The sequence below is a fragment of the Planococcus citri genome, chromosome 1, assembly GCF_950023065.1.
Source record: "Planococcus citri chromosome 1, ihPlaCitr1.1, whole genome shotgun sequence".
Classification (NCBI taxonomy): Eukaryota; Metazoa; Arthropoda; class Insecta; order Hemiptera; family Pseudococcidae; genus Planococcus; species Planococcus citri.
This window is the reverse complement of record NC_088677.1, coordinates 86,485,432-86,500,705: the sequence shown is the minus strand read 5'-3', so window position 1 is coordinate 86,500,705 and position 15,274 is coordinate 86,485,432. Positions and strand designations below refer to the sequence as shown.

The window sequence follows — 15,274 nt, the reverse complement described above, 5'->3', positions numbered from 1 at the left end:
TTGAAGCGCTCTTTTCAAGGCACCAATTTTGAAAATGGGCGCGGATTTCACCCGCCCGTGCCCTCCCCTCTCCTCTCTGAAGGAGAATGATTCTGGGAATCGATCAATTTTTTAAACGATTTCAGAATCCGATCTCAGATTTAATACTACCTATATTTTATCATTTTACCTGTTGGAAATGAATCAAAATGTTTACTAACTTGCAGAGGAACTTATAGTCCGGCATATGACAATAGGAGTAATTGCACCCCCCCCCCCGATCCTCCGGGACAACTTTTTTCTTAAAGGGGACATCCTAAGGAACATTTTAAAACAAAGTTGCCCAAAAAAAGGTGGCCTTACTTACAAAATGGCGGCCATTTTGATTGACAGGTCAGCCGAAATCGCAGATTTTGCGTTTTAACATAGGACTTGCACGAACTTTTTCAAACTTTACATAGGTAGATCGAAAGATCATGCAAAAATTTATCACCTGTGAAAATTTCAAGTGCTAAAGTGCGTTTTTCGATTTTTGGTGAATTTTTGAAAATCGAATTTAGTCCAAAAATGAGGGAAAAAATCAAAATTTTACCAAATTGACCAAGAAAGCTGAAATTTGGGATATACCCTATTTTCGACATGCCAAATCGATTGGAAACGGTTTCAACACGTTTTGAGCAGTTCTGGAGCCTCCAGCAGATTTTTGAAACTCGAAATTCCCGCAAAATTCCATCAAATTGGAGTTGTAAAGCAAAAATTTATTCTAAAAACTAATTTCAATACGCTACGAAGTACTGCAGGTGAATTTCAAGTCGTTTTAGAGCCTCCAGCGACTTTTTGAAAATTCCTGAAACTTCCAGCAGATTTTTGAAACTTTTAAATTTTCACAAAATTTCATCAAATATGGAGATGGAAAGCTGAAATTTACTCTACACTCCCATTTTAACACCTTCTGAAGACGACTTCAGGTGAGTTCAAGGAAGTTTAGGGCCTCCAGCGACTTTTTTTGAAAATTACTGGAGCCTCCAGCAGATTTTTGGAACTTCAAATTTTTACAAAATTTCATCAAATGGAGATGGAAAGCTGAAACTTACTCTACACTCCCATTTTAACACTCTCTGAAGACGACTTCAGGTGGGTTCAAGTCATTTTAGGGCCTCCAGCGACTTTTTTGAAAATTACTGGAGCCTCCAGTAGATTTTTGAAACTTGAAATTTCCCCAAAATTAATTTATCAAATGAAGTTGGCAAGCTGAAGTTTACTTCGCAGACTACATGGTGGTTTCAAATGGTTTTGAATGCTTCCGGCTACTTTTAGGAAATTTCAATTTTCCAAAAAAACGTCATACAACCTTTCAAAAAGTTGCTGGAGGCTCCAAAACGACTTGAAATTCACCAGCAGTCAACTTCGTAGCGTATTGAAATTAGTTTGCAGAATGAATTTCGACTCTCCATCTTGGTTTGATAACATTTTGGGGAAATTTCAAGTTTCAAAAATCTACTGGAGGCTCCAGTAATTATCAAAGAAGTCGTTGGAGGCTCTATAATGAGTTTAAATCCACCAGAAGTCGTTTTCAGAGGGTGTTAAAATTGGAGTGTACAGTAAATTTCAGCTTTCCATCTCCATTTGATGAAATTTTGTGAAAATTTAAAAGTTTCAAAAATCTGCTGGAGGCTCCAGAACTGCTCAAAACGTGTTGAAACCGTTTCCAATCGATTTGGCATGTCGAAAATAGGGAATATCCCAAATTCAGCTTTCTTGGTCAATTTGGTAAGATTTTGATTTTTCCCTCATTTTTGGCCTAAATTCGATTTTCAAAAATTCACCAAAAATCGAAAAACGCACTTTAGCACTTGAAATTTGGACAGGTAGTAAATTTTTGCATGATCTTTCGATCTACCTATGTAAAGTTTGAAAAAGTTCGTGCAAGTCCTATGTTAAAACGCAAAATCTGCGATTTCGGCTGACCTGTCAATCAAAATGGCCGCCATTTTGTAAGTAAGGCCAACTTTTTTTTTGGCAACTTTGCTTTAAAATGTTCCTTAGGATGTCCCCTTTAAGAAAAAAGTTGTCCCGGAGGATCGGTGGGGGGGGGTGCAATTACTCCTATTGTCATATGCCGGACTATTATACTCGATCTATTCGACGAATTCATCGATATTTGAACTTGGTTTTGTCAGGTCGTCGTCGCGAGTTTGATTCTTTGATCGATGCCTTTTTAATATGTAGGTACCTAATAAGCGGAGAATGCTGGTTAAGAAAACACTCGAGGTGCCCTCTCTGGAAATTGGTTCAAATGTGGTTAAAAACTCATTAAAAACAATCGAGATTAAGCCTCATCTGTTGGGTTTTTATAGTCGCCCAAATTGATTTTCACGCCTTTGCGGGAATTTTATAATTGTCGAGAAATTGAAGAGGATCCAGAATGGCCAGACAAGGTAAAATTCGGTTCGGTGCAGTGGATAAGAGTATTTTCCATCAATCTCGAAAATCGTGATCCGAATTTAAACTGAAAATTCTCCAAATAGAGCGGGAAAATAACGTAAAAAAGCGAGGGCAAAAAGGAAAAAATTAGCGCATTAATAGCTATGAACCCCCTGAACTACCAAAAAAAAACCGACCTTCCTAACCCTGGAGCTAATTTTTTTAGAGGGCTAAAACCGGTTGCGATTCACGTTTTTTGCGATTTACTCCGAAAATATTAGGTTTACGATAAAAACTACCATGACTAAAAATGTTCCCCTTCAAATTCTCGACCATTTGATACTACGCTCGATACCCATCCCTCAAGAGGGGTGTCTTAAAATAGGGGTGGAAAAAGTAAGTGTTTCAAAAAAAGCCAGCCCAATAAATTGATCAAAATTATCACTCAATATCATTCGTTTTTGCTCAATTTTTTTTTTACAAAGTCAACTCACCCAACTATTAATCACACCACCATTGATTGGTCTTCAACCCTCCCAAGAGGTTGGTGGGGGATGCTTGATCTTTCAAGTAACACACCACTGAATCATGTATTTGAAAAACGAATCTGGACATGCGATGTATCGAATAGTATGTTATCGAGGTCGCTGAACACGAATATCAACTTATTTTCTGGGTCCAACTCCTCAAAGCCCCTCCGTGCCCCAAAAAAGAGGTTAGAATTTTGAAAATCGTGAAAAGTCGACTGATATATAGAATGGTATGTTTTCTAGGTCGCTAAGTACGAATATGAACTTACTTTTTGGGTCTACTTCCATAAAAGAAAATTGAAAAATTGATTTTAAAAATTTGTTTACCTACTAGTTGGGGGGCCCGCTTAAGGATCTAATGCACCCCCCCCCCCCCCGTTGATCCTCCGGGACAACTCTTGTCTTACAGGGGAAGTCCTAAGGAACATTTCTAGACCTTGTCCTCAAAAAAAAGTGGCCCTGCTTACAAAATGGTGGCCATTTTGATTGACAGATCAGCCCAAATCACAGATTTTGCGTTCCAACATAGGACTTGCACAACATTTTTCAGACCGTACAAAGGTAGATCGAAAGATCGGGCAAAAATTTATCACCTGTCAAAATTTCAAGTGAGGAGCTCATTGCAAAAATAGCCCTCGTCACATGACCTCTTAGAACCTGTGCAACTCCCAAGCTCTCCCTTGAGCGTACCCAGGATCATGAATGTAAACTCTCTAACGCAATTCCTCTCCGAGCTACTCCTGGTAGACCAACTTTGCGGTCATTTCGTCATCCTAACATGATCTTCTCAGTTGGCTATAGGTATAGGTGCAATGGAGTGCATAGGGTCTAAGTGGCGATGTGACAAGGGCTATTTTTGCAATGAGCTCCTCAAGTGCTAAAGTGTGTTTTTCGATCTTTGGCGAATTTTTGAAAATAAAATTCAGGCCAACAATGACGGGAAAAATCAAAATTTTACTAAATTGACCAAGAAAGCCGAAATTTGGGATGTACCCTATTTTCGACATGCCAAATCGACTGGAAACTGTTTCAAACCGGTTTGAGCAGTTCTAGAGCCTCCAGAAGATTTTTTAAACTCGAAATTCCCACAAAATTTCATCAAAATGGAGTTGGATCAGTTGGAAAGCTGAAATTTATTCTGCAAACTAATTTCAATGCGCTACGAAGTACTGCAGGAGAATTTCAAGTCATTTTGGAGCCTCCAGCGACTTTTTGAAAATTCCTGGAGCCTTCAGCAGATTTTTGAAACTTGAAATTTCCGCAATATTTTACCAAATGGAGTTGGCAAGCTGAAATTGTCGACTACTTGGTGGTTTCAAATGGTTTTGAAGCTTCCAGCTACTTTTGGGAAATTTCAATTTGCCAAAAAACGCCATACGACTTTTCAAAAAGTCGCTGGAGGCTCCCTAACAACTTGAAATCCACTAGCAGTCGACTTCGTAGCGTATTGAAATTAGTTTGCAGAATGAATTTCGACTTTCCATCTCCATTTGATGAAATTTTGTGAATTTCACCATTTCCAGCCATTCTGGAGCCTCCAGCGTGATTTTTCAATTTCTCCAGAATTTTGAATTTGCTCCAGAAGGCGTGCATATGAAGTTGGGCAGCTAAAAATCGAGTTGTATGTTATGCTCGACCAGTTTAACGAGTTTATCCACATTTGAGCCGATTTTGAGAGTGACACCTCAAAAGTGGCTTTTTGACCAGCTTTTTTCAAAATTAAAAAATCAAAAAAATCAAAAAATAACCGTTTATGAAAAAATTTTCAAAATTCACGGGAATCGCTGTATTTTGTCCAAAACTAATCCCTCAAATCCAAATTTCACCATTTCCAGCCATTCTGGATGCCTCCAGCGTGATTTTTCAATTTCTCCAGGATTTTGAATCTGCTCCAGAAGGCGTGAATACGGAGTTGGGTAGCTAAAAATCGAGGCGAAATTCTGGAGAAATTGAAAAATTGCGCTGGAGGCTCCAGAATGGCTGGAAATGGTGTAATTTGGATTTGGGTAATTCTTATCAGTTTTGGGACTTATTTTGACCATTTTTATTGATCAAGTATGTACTTTAAAAAAAAAAACATAAATCACAAAAACATTCTATTTGAATTTTCAAAAATTCGCCAAAAATCGAAAAATGAACTTAGGCAACTGAAAATTAGGTTTTGGCGGTTTTAGACTATGCTCTTTCCGAAAATCGCAGTCCCGTTCAAATGGGAGTGTGACACCTCAAGAGGTTCCTTTGTTAGTTGATTTTTCATAAATGCTCAAAAACAGTTTTGATGGAGATTTTGATTTTCTGTCAAAATTTCAAGTGCTAAAGTGCGTTTTTCGATTTTTGGTGAATTTTGGATGAGGAAAAAAATCAAAATTTTACCAAATTGACCAAGAAAGCTGAAATTTGGGATATACCCTATTTTCGACATGCCAACAATCCGTTTTGAGCAGTTCTGGAGCCTCCAGCAGATTTTTGAAATTTGAAATTCCCTCAAAATTCCATCAAATTGGAGTTGTAAAGCTATAATCTTTATTCTAAAAACTAATTTCAATACGCTACGAAGTACTGCAGGTGAATTTCAAGTCGTTTTGGAGCTTCCAGCGACTTTTTGAAGATTCCTGAAGCCTCCAGCAGATTTTTGAAACTTTAAATTTTCACAAAATTTCATCAAATGGAGATGGAAAGCTGAAAGTAACTCTACACTCCAATTTTAACACTCTCTGAAGACGACTTCAGGTGGGTTCAAGTCATTTTAGAGCCTCCAGCGACTTTTTTGAAAATTACTGGAGCCTCTAGTAGATTTTTGAAACTTGAAATTTCGACAACATTAATTTATCAAATGGAGTTGGCAAGCTGAAATTTACTTCGCAGACTACATAGTGGTTTCAAATGGTTTTGAAGCTTCCATCAAGAGTGGTTTTTTGACCAGCTTTTTTCATAATAAGAAATCCAAAAAAATCAAAAATTCTCCGATTGTGAGAAAATTTTTGAAATTTGCGTGAATCGCAGTATTTTGTCATGAACTAACCCCATGCGGCCGAATTTCGCCATTTCCAGCGATTCTGGAGACTCCAGCACGATTTTTAAATTTCTCCAGAATTTTCAATTTGCATGTGGATAAACTCGTTAAACAGGTCGAGCATAAAACTCAACTCGATTTTTAGCTGCCTAAGTTCATATCCATGCCTTCTGGAGCCAATTAAAAATTCTGGAGAAATTGAAAATCGCGCTGGAGCCTCCAGAATGGCTGGAAATGGCGGAATTCGCCCTCGTGGGGTTAGTCCAAGACAAAATCCCGCGATTCGCGCAAATTTCAAAAATTTTCTCGCGAACGGGAATTTTTTGATTTTTGAATATTTTTATTTTTGAAACAAGCTGGTCAAAAAACCACTCTTGAGGTGTCTCCTCCAGAATCGGCTCAAATGTGGATAACTTCGTTAAACAGGTCGAGTATAACACACAACTCGATTTTTAGCTGCCCAACTTCATATTCACGCTTTCTGGAGCAAATTGAAAATTCTGAAGAAATTGAAAAATCGCGCTGGAGCCTCCAGAATGGCTGGAAACGGCGAGGTCTGGATTTGGGGAATTAATATCAGTTTTAGGGTTTATTTTGATCATGTTTACTGATCATGTACGTACTTTTTTGAAAAAAGTAGGTATAAATCACAAAATATAGTTAATTTTGAATTTTCACACGTTCGCCAAATATCTAGATTTATGAAGTTGGAGGCGAACACCTGAAGGAGTTCCCTTGTTAGTCATGCTTCTTGCATTACGATACTTTTCCGGCTATTTCAAAAATCATCCTCAATTTCAAGTTCATACTTGCTTAGGTACCTATCTACTCAATTAATTTATAAATGCTCAAAAAAAAAGGTTTTGATAGAGATTTTGATTTTTCGTCAAAATTTCAACTTGATCTGATGGGTCTCGGAACATTTTTTTCAAAAATCCCCCCAAAAAAATTCGAAATAGGCGTAGTGTGATTTATCAAATGCATGTACCTATATGCATTCAACTTTTGATTAGAATTCATAATAATTTCTGTCAACTTTTCTTCGAGTATATTTGAAGAATTTTTAGCTCTGAAATTGAATTACGATTTTTTAGATTTTTTTTTTTGAGAAGGGGCGGGTGTCTTGTGACCTGTCAAAATGGTTAAAATATTGACACAAATTCAAAATTTCTATCAAAATTTTTTTTCAGAATGATGGAGAATTTTCAGCTCCAAAATTGGGTCAAAGATTAAATTGCTACTGTGACTTGGAATCAAAATTTTTCTTATCCTTGCCGATTTTTTTGAACAGTTTTGAAGAATTGTTTAACTCTAAGTGATTAATTGAATCGTGTTGAGTTTTTTGAGATTTTTTAAACATTGTGCGAATTTTCAAAGTGAGCTGGTTACAAATTTGACGAGAATGATAATTCAATTTCTATTGAAATTTCTTATAAAAACATTGAGCTGTAAAACTCAATGAAAATCAAATCGAAAAATCTTTAGTTCATTTGAAAAACTGAAAGGTTTAAAATTAAAAATTGGATCATGATAATTCACTCTTCGAAGGTTTTCTGAGCTCCTGAGACCTGTCCGTACATCTAGATAGGTACACTAAGCTGTGGTGGGGGTGTATCTACCATTGATAAAGAAATGTTTTTTGTTTTGGGTTTTATTTTTATCAGCGATGTTATCCTCATGTGAAATATAAGTACCTACTTCGAACAAAAATGATTCTGAAAATTGTTCCGGTATAATTGCGCTTCGTTTATTTAGTTTAAAAAATATCTTCTAGTATATTCATCAAGAACAAGAACTCTGTAGTTTCCGTTGATATCTTCTGCTGATATTGGAACTTCCAAACACCCTGTGGCAAGCACTGCTTAATATACAGTATTTCAAAGTACGTATTTAACGAGACAATTTTTAGGAATTATCTAGGTAATTCTCATCGTTCCCATGTATAGAAATACCTATACCTATACTTATAAAATGTGCGTTTTCATTAATTTTAGGTCTCGAGTGTGGAAAGTTTGACTTATTTCACTGAAACCGTTTATATGACTGGCTTTCTAGCGTCATTTTGAATGAAATCCCTTCTCTCTTTATTAGTCATTTTGATGGTACCTATGTAGATATGTAAGTATAATATTATGTAAAATTAACACGACTACCTAATTAATTAATCGTGTAAGCTACATCGTAGCTGGTTACCAATTCATGATTCTAATTTTGTGATGTTCTGATGTTATTTCGTACATTTTATTTCTAGATTTTACCGAGTCAAGAATAGAAAATGACCGAAACCACCTCTCGAGTGTACGATCTTTTTTATCCGAGTCCCCCAACACTGAAAAATATTTCTGCCATCGCAGTCGTTGCGGAATTATGGCGTAAGGAAATCGCACGTACCGAAATTAAAACTGCAGATGTACGATTATTTGATTTATTGAAGGATATTCCGCTGAAGAAGATAATCCCAGATGTTCCATCGACGATTTACGATTTATTGGACGAATTTATCGCTAAATTCAGATCATCGATGTTATCAAATAGTCGTTGGACACAATATGTGAATTATTTCGATGCTTTTGTATGGGACTGGAATGGTGCTATTCATGATGTTCGAACGGCCAAACGAATGATGCTGTGTGATGGACTCACTGCTGATGAGAAATTTGAAATTGCTTGTAGATACTGCTTGGAAGATGATATTAGACGAATTTGGCCATTTGCCAGCTCCAAAATCAATTTGGATGGAATGGATTTTGATAGTTGTCCACTACTGTACTATTGGATTTGCTATCTTACGAACGAACTAGACAATCTGCCAAATCCTCATCATGAAACAATCGATGAGATGATGTTTTATAAATGCGAACACGCAGATGAGAGCTATTCTTCTCTCGAATACTTTTGGAATCGTATACCCTACGAAAGGGGATCGCTAGCAACGTTCAAGCTGTCTACGTGCGATTATGGTTTATTCGCTAGGTTCACTTTAACAGGATTGGATGATTTCCAACTTGAAACATTTATCGCTGAAGGAGGTGTTGATTTCATGGTTTCCTTGTTGAACGGCAGCAAAAGGGAAAAAACCCACGTTCTTTCCGCTTGGTTGTACATTAGAAACAAAATGAACGAAAGTCAGTTCATCCGATTAATCAAGAAACTGCTGAAGAAAGAGACTCTACTCGCCTACAGGGAACGACTGCTGAAATCACTCACCCTCAAGGAACGATTGCATTCCAGAGATGAAGTTTATTTGTACTGCGAAATATGGAAGAATTCTCCCGAGGATTTGAAGCGATGGGCAATCAACGATGTGTTATTGAATGAAAGATTGTTCGAGAAAATGAGTCCATCTCCATGGCCATCTTCACCTAGAGAAATGAGATTCTTGATCACAGTTCTGTTAGATGCCAGTTTTGAACAGAGGCACGAATTTTGGCACAAAAATTGGCGTAATTTGATCACCGGTGCTCGAGTCGAAGATATTTTGAGAATAATGAAGTTATGTTTCCGGAACGAAAACGATATTAGCTTATTTATGGAGATACATATGTCTAAATGGGAAAATATCCGCCCATGTTGCGTCCAGTTGCTAAAGTACAGATGTTTTAACGAATTGAGCGAGTTTTTATCTTTTTGTTATTCGGACCCGCAAAAAGTAACGGAGCTGAAACAGCAACTGTCGAGGTCAAATTATCTCGGTGAATATTCTATTCTCGGATTCGATATAATCGATGATTGTACTGAAGAGTTGTTTGCGTTCGTCGAAGATGCCTTTCAGAACTTCGATCTTCGTGTTGAATTCAAAAATCAGTTCCTTGTATCGTCTGCTACCGAATTTCACTTTTTCGAATGTTTTCGCTTAGGCTGGTTCGATAATCTGATACAATTCGTTGAAGCGTTTGTACGGGATGAAGAACGAGCTGTTGTTGTTTGGAAGCAATGTTTATTGGATAATTTCAAGAAGCATCTGGTCTCCGGTGTTATGGAGAAATTGAAGGCTGACGAATTACAAAAATTTCTCGTCTGGTTGTTGAATAGTGAAGATGAGATCGGTGAATTCAAACAGTCGTTATCAGTAGGTGATATATTTTGTAATATCATACAAGGTGAGTTGGAAAATTGGAATCGTCGGCATAGCTCGCGTGCAATATTATCCACTGATCGGCTGGATGATTTTTTGAATTGGTATTACAAAAATGATGCTGAAGAGATTCGAAAAATTAAACAACGGTATTCCGATAAGTTGAAGGTATTTAGTGATCCAAAATATAAGAGCTGATTCGTTTATTAACAAGTTAGAAATTAGGTGTGATCTTTCATAGATTACTGAAAGTATTGGTTTTTTTTTCAAGTTTTCATTATTGATACCTATTCACTATTCAGTTCCATTATTCATTTTGTTTTTATGAAGTTGTAATGATGATTCTGTTGTTTTATTTTGTTTTATTATTCGTATAAGGTACAAATTAAACCTCGTTTAATTGTTGACTACTATTTCCTTATACTTCGTGTGTTCGTGTGGAGGCCGGTGGGGGCGATGGGGTTATCTTGTCAACAAATCAACCTTAATTTTTTTGGTTTATAAAAGGTTTCCATCGATGATCCAGATTGGGTAATGATTAAATTTCCATCAATTTTTTTTTCGAACAGTTGAAGAATTTTCAGCTCTGAAATTGAATTATGATTTCTTAGATTTGTTGAAAAGTGCGCGGGTGTCGTGTGACTTGACAAAATAAATGGTTAAAATTTTGACGCAAATTCAAAATTTCTATCAATTTTTTTTTTTTAGCGAGAAAGCAAGATGGAGAATTTTGAGTTCCAAAATAATTGGGTCAAAGATTAGATAAATTGCGACTACTGTGACACAAAATCAAAATTTTCCTTATTCTTACCGATTTTTTTGAACAGTTTTGAAGAATTTTAAGCTGTAATTACGTATAATCGGATCTGGTCGAGTTTTTCGAGATTTATTTGAAACGTCGTGCGACTTTTCAAAGTGATCGAATAGTTCATTAATTTCGATTAAAATATCGTTATAGCACATTGAGCTGTAAAACTCGATCGAGATCTAGATCAAATTGCGGCACAAAATCGAAAATTTTGAGTTTATTTGAAAGCTCTAAAATTGGATCATGATTTTCGACTTCAATGCCAATAAAGGTGTCCTGAGACCTGCCTGTACATGCTGACAAGTAACGTACACTAAGCGGCGGTGGGGGACGGGGGTGTACCATTGATAAAGAGAGATGTAGGTATTCGGTATTCCGTTTTATTTTTATCAGTGATGTTGTCTTAGTTAGTGTAATGTAAAATATTGCTTAGAAGAAAAATGATTCTGAAAATTGTTCGGTAATTGCTTCGTTTATTTAGTTAAAAAAATATCTTCTATATTTATCTACCCAGAAATCTAGTTTTCGTTGATATATTCCCCTTAATATTGAAACATTTGGATTTGGAACTTCCGAACACCTTGAGGCAAGCACTGCTGAGCTAAAAAACACGTGTTGAATCAGCCTTATTTTTCTTGGTTCGAGGTTTTATGATTTTGCTCGATTTTTTCCCCTCTAAAGTTCTCTTCGATGGTCCAGTGCTGATTGATTACTTGAGAAATAGCTGAACTTGAAAAATGAGGAATTCACATTCGTATCTCAATTCTCAAGAATACCTATGGTTGAACTTGGAGCGAATTTTTCGTCGGGGTCTTCGAGAGAATACCTACTTGGGAAATTTGAAATAAATAATTCTACTTTTAAAAAGTTCAAAAGTAAACTTTCAAGGTGAAAGCGACATACGTATTTAAAAATTTTATAAAATTAAAGTGCTCTTTTCAGGAGAGTAATTTTGAAAATGAGCTTGTACCCGCCCCCTCCCTGGAGGATTTGCTGGAGGGAAAAGGCTCTGAATATCGATAAAAATGCAGCGTTGTGAACCCAATTTTTGGAAAATTCCAAAATCTAATCCAACATTCAACACTACAGTAGGATCTCTTGAGGTGTCCGCCTTCGATTTGAACGGGACCGCGATTTTTTGAAAGAGCGTGGTCTAAAACCCTCAAAACCAAATTTTCAGCTGCCCAACTTCATATCTCGATATTTGGCGAACGTTTGAAAATACAAAATTGACTGTTTTTGGTGATTTATACTTTTTTTCAAAAAAGTACGTACATGATCAGTAAAAATGATCAAAATGAATCCTAAAACTGATATTAATTCCCCAAATCCAAGTTTTGCCATTTCCAGCCATTCTGGAGCCTCCAGCGCGATTTTTTAATTTCTCCAGAATTTTAAATTTGCTCCAGAAGACGTTAATATGAAGCTGGGCAGATAGAAATCGAGTTGTGTGTTATACTCGACCTGTTTAACGAATTTATCCACATTTGAGCCGATTCTGTAGTGGACACCTCAAGAGTGGTTTTTTGATCAGATTTTTTTCAAAATAAAAATACTTACGCATACTATTCAAAAATCAAAAATTTCCCGTTTGCGAGAAAATATTTGAAGATTGTGCGAATCGCAGTATTTTGTCATTAACTAACCCTACGAGGGCGAATTTCGCCAATTCTAGCCTTTCTGGAGGCTCCAGCGCGATTTTTAAATTTCTCCAGAATTTTGAATTTGTTCCAGAAGGCGTGAATATGAAATTGGGCGGTTAAAAATCGAGTTGTGTGTTATACTCGACCTGTTTCACGAGTTCATCCTCATTTCAGCCGGTTCTGGAGGGGACGCCTCAAGAGTGGTTTTTTGTCCAGCTTTTTTTCAAAATTAAAAATTTCCTGTTTGTGAGAAAATTTGATATAGTTAGTTTCTACGTGACTGGGATATAGAAAGATTATCGTAATGATTGAGTAGGAGAGAAGGCTAAACATCACTACGTAAGTAGTGAATATGACCCCTATACCTGGCTAGTGTTTGAGAGTCGGAGAGCTTAAGAAGCAGTGTTGAGAACCGTTTGGATTTGAATTGGTTGTGATGGTTGTGGTTTTCAGAACCTTTGAAAATAAGTGGTTCTGGTTTCGGTTCTCAAAAGGTTCCCAGTTGTGCTAAGTTCGTCAAACCAGGAACAAAATGGCCATCTGACATACCTGGGTTATAGTTCCCTAATTCTAATTCTACGAGAAATTTTATATACAATGACGATGAACTTATGTAATTGTCCCATAGCAATAAAACTGAATGAGATATGACTAAAAAATCATTCAGGGGGGCAGGGATCCACCAAAGGGGGAGGATAATGGTCGAGTGTGTTAATCTGTAATAGTCATAATACAAATTTATTTCATAACACATACGATCGCCCTTTTTTCACTCGTGTACCTAATGGAAATAATGATTTTATGAAGGGGGAGGGGGCAGGGGGTGAACCCCAAATCAACTAATCACTGGAGAGGGGTAGGTGAGGGTAGCAGAAAATCTGAAGCCATATTCGTGCTCGGCGGTATCGAATCATATGAAAACGACACCAACATCATCAAAATAACTCTGTTTCAAAAATATTAAAAATTAGGGGGACTGGGGGGGCTGTGGAGAGGGCTAGGCGATTATAGCAGAAAATCTGAAGTCATATTCGTGCTCAGCGGTATTGAATCATATGAAAACGATACCCTACTCATTGATAGTTATTTTTTTCAAAATTGCCATTTCACCCCCACCCCCTACGATACAGTATTCCAAGTTTTCACCACGGCGCACCAAAGCAAAAATTTCTAATATAGTATATGATGTTTGGGGGCCAAAAATACATCCAAAAAACGTGTTTACAAAATTGTACTTCGCAATCTTGATTGATAATAGGCATAAAAAAATGAAAAAAAGTCATTTTGAGGGGTAAATATGGGGGGAGGGGGTTAAAAATTTTTTTGGGGATACCTACTAAGGTTATACATAACTTCCAGAAAAATTTTCAAAATCGGTTGAAATGGAGCTGAGAAAAGTGATATTGAAATTTCAGAAAAGGGGGGGGGTCCCCCAAAAAGGGGAAGGGGTGGGGATCTGAAATTTTTCAAGTGGAAGTTTCTCGATGGTACCCACCTTCCATGCTAGTATCAACCCGAACGCTGTCGGGGGAAATTTCACCCCTTCCCAGCGTCAATAGCATTTTAGAAACCCCCTCTGATTTGAACGGTCCTAGCTCCACCCACCTTGGGGGTAGAAGGAAAGTTGATATATCACTAGATCGGGAATTTGACGTAGATTATTTTACCTGTTCACATATTTTCGCTAAAATGCGATGCGGCGGAGAAAATCGCAAAAAACTGATTTTGGGGGGCTTAGATCCACAATAGGGGAGAACGCTCACCAGGGACGCGCGGGGACTCATCGGATTCGTGTTCAGCACACAAAAATGAACCAGTATACCAAAATTCAGCTTGCTACCTCAATTTTCCCTATGGAATGTTATTTTTCCTGGACTAATGCTCAAAAAAAAGTTTTGATAGAGATTTTGATTTTTCGTCAAAATTTCAACTTGATCTGATGGGTCTCGGAACATCTTTTTCAAAAATCCCAAAAAAAAATTCGAAATAGGCGTAGTGTGATTTGTCAAATGTATGTACTTGTTACCATGCATTCAACTTTTGATTAGAATTATTCATAACATCTGTCAGCTTTTCTTCGAGTGTACATATTTGAAAAATTTTTAGCTTTAAATTAAATTACGATTTTTTAGATTTTTTTTGAGAAGGGGCTGGTGTCTTGTGACCTGTCAAAATGGTTAAAATGTTGACACAAATTCAAAATTTCTATCAATTTTTTTTCAGAAAGATGGAGAACTTTCTGCTCCAAAATTGGGTCAAAGCTTAAATTGCTACTGTGACATTAGAATCAAAATTTTCCTTATCCTTTCCGATTTTTTTGAACAGTTTTGAAGAATTTTAAACTCCAAGTACCTAATTAATTGGATCGTGTTGGGTTTTTTGAGATTTTTTAAACATGGTGCGAATTTTCAAAGTGAGGTTGAAAGCTTTCAAGCTGAAACTCAAACCCTATGAATCTAGTAGTCATCAACTATCCCTATTCTCATGATCGGAAACAACAACTTCTGCTCATGCAGTTTTCATGGTGTAGAACTTCACCATCCATGATCGAGGAAAGGTACCCAAGTGACTTCTTCATTGTGAATGCTTGAACTTATGAAATGCCAAAGACTGCTGCAATTTGACTGTGTAAAATTTTTCACAGCAGTAGATGATTCTATTTCGATATTTCTGCCGAAATACGAGTACAATCCTACTGCAACCTTTGCGAGATGTAACTATTTCGTGACAAATATCAAGAAAGAATATCCACGGATTGATAAACGGATTTGCTGGGTGGATTGTAGATTTTCTGAGCGTCTG

General features: G+C 36.8%; 1 protein-coding gene across 1 annotated transcript; it reads left to right on the top strand.

Annotated features, from left to right (window-relative positions):
• Nucleotides 1–7,543: 7,543 nt before the first annotated feature.
• On the top strand, nt 7,544–10,426 carry LOC135839360 (uncharacterized). The gene is made up of 3 exons (XM_065355355.1): nt 7,544–7,828; nt 7,941–8,064; nt 8,198–10,426. The coding sequence occupies exon 3, from the start codon at nt 8,222–8,224 to the stop codon at nt 10,217–10,219; it is 1,998 nt and encodes a 665-aa protein (XP_065211427.1). The 5' UTR covers nt 7,544–7,828; nt 7,941–8,064; nt 8,198–8,221; the 3' UTR covers nt 10,220–10,426.
• The last annotated feature ends 4,848 nt before the right edge of the window (nt 10,427–15,274 follow it).

Coding starts and splice junctions, on each gene's coding strand:
- LOC135839360 (XM_065355355.1), top strand. CDS start 8,222: ATGACCGAAACCACCTCTCGAGTGTACGATCTTTTTTATCCGAGTCCC.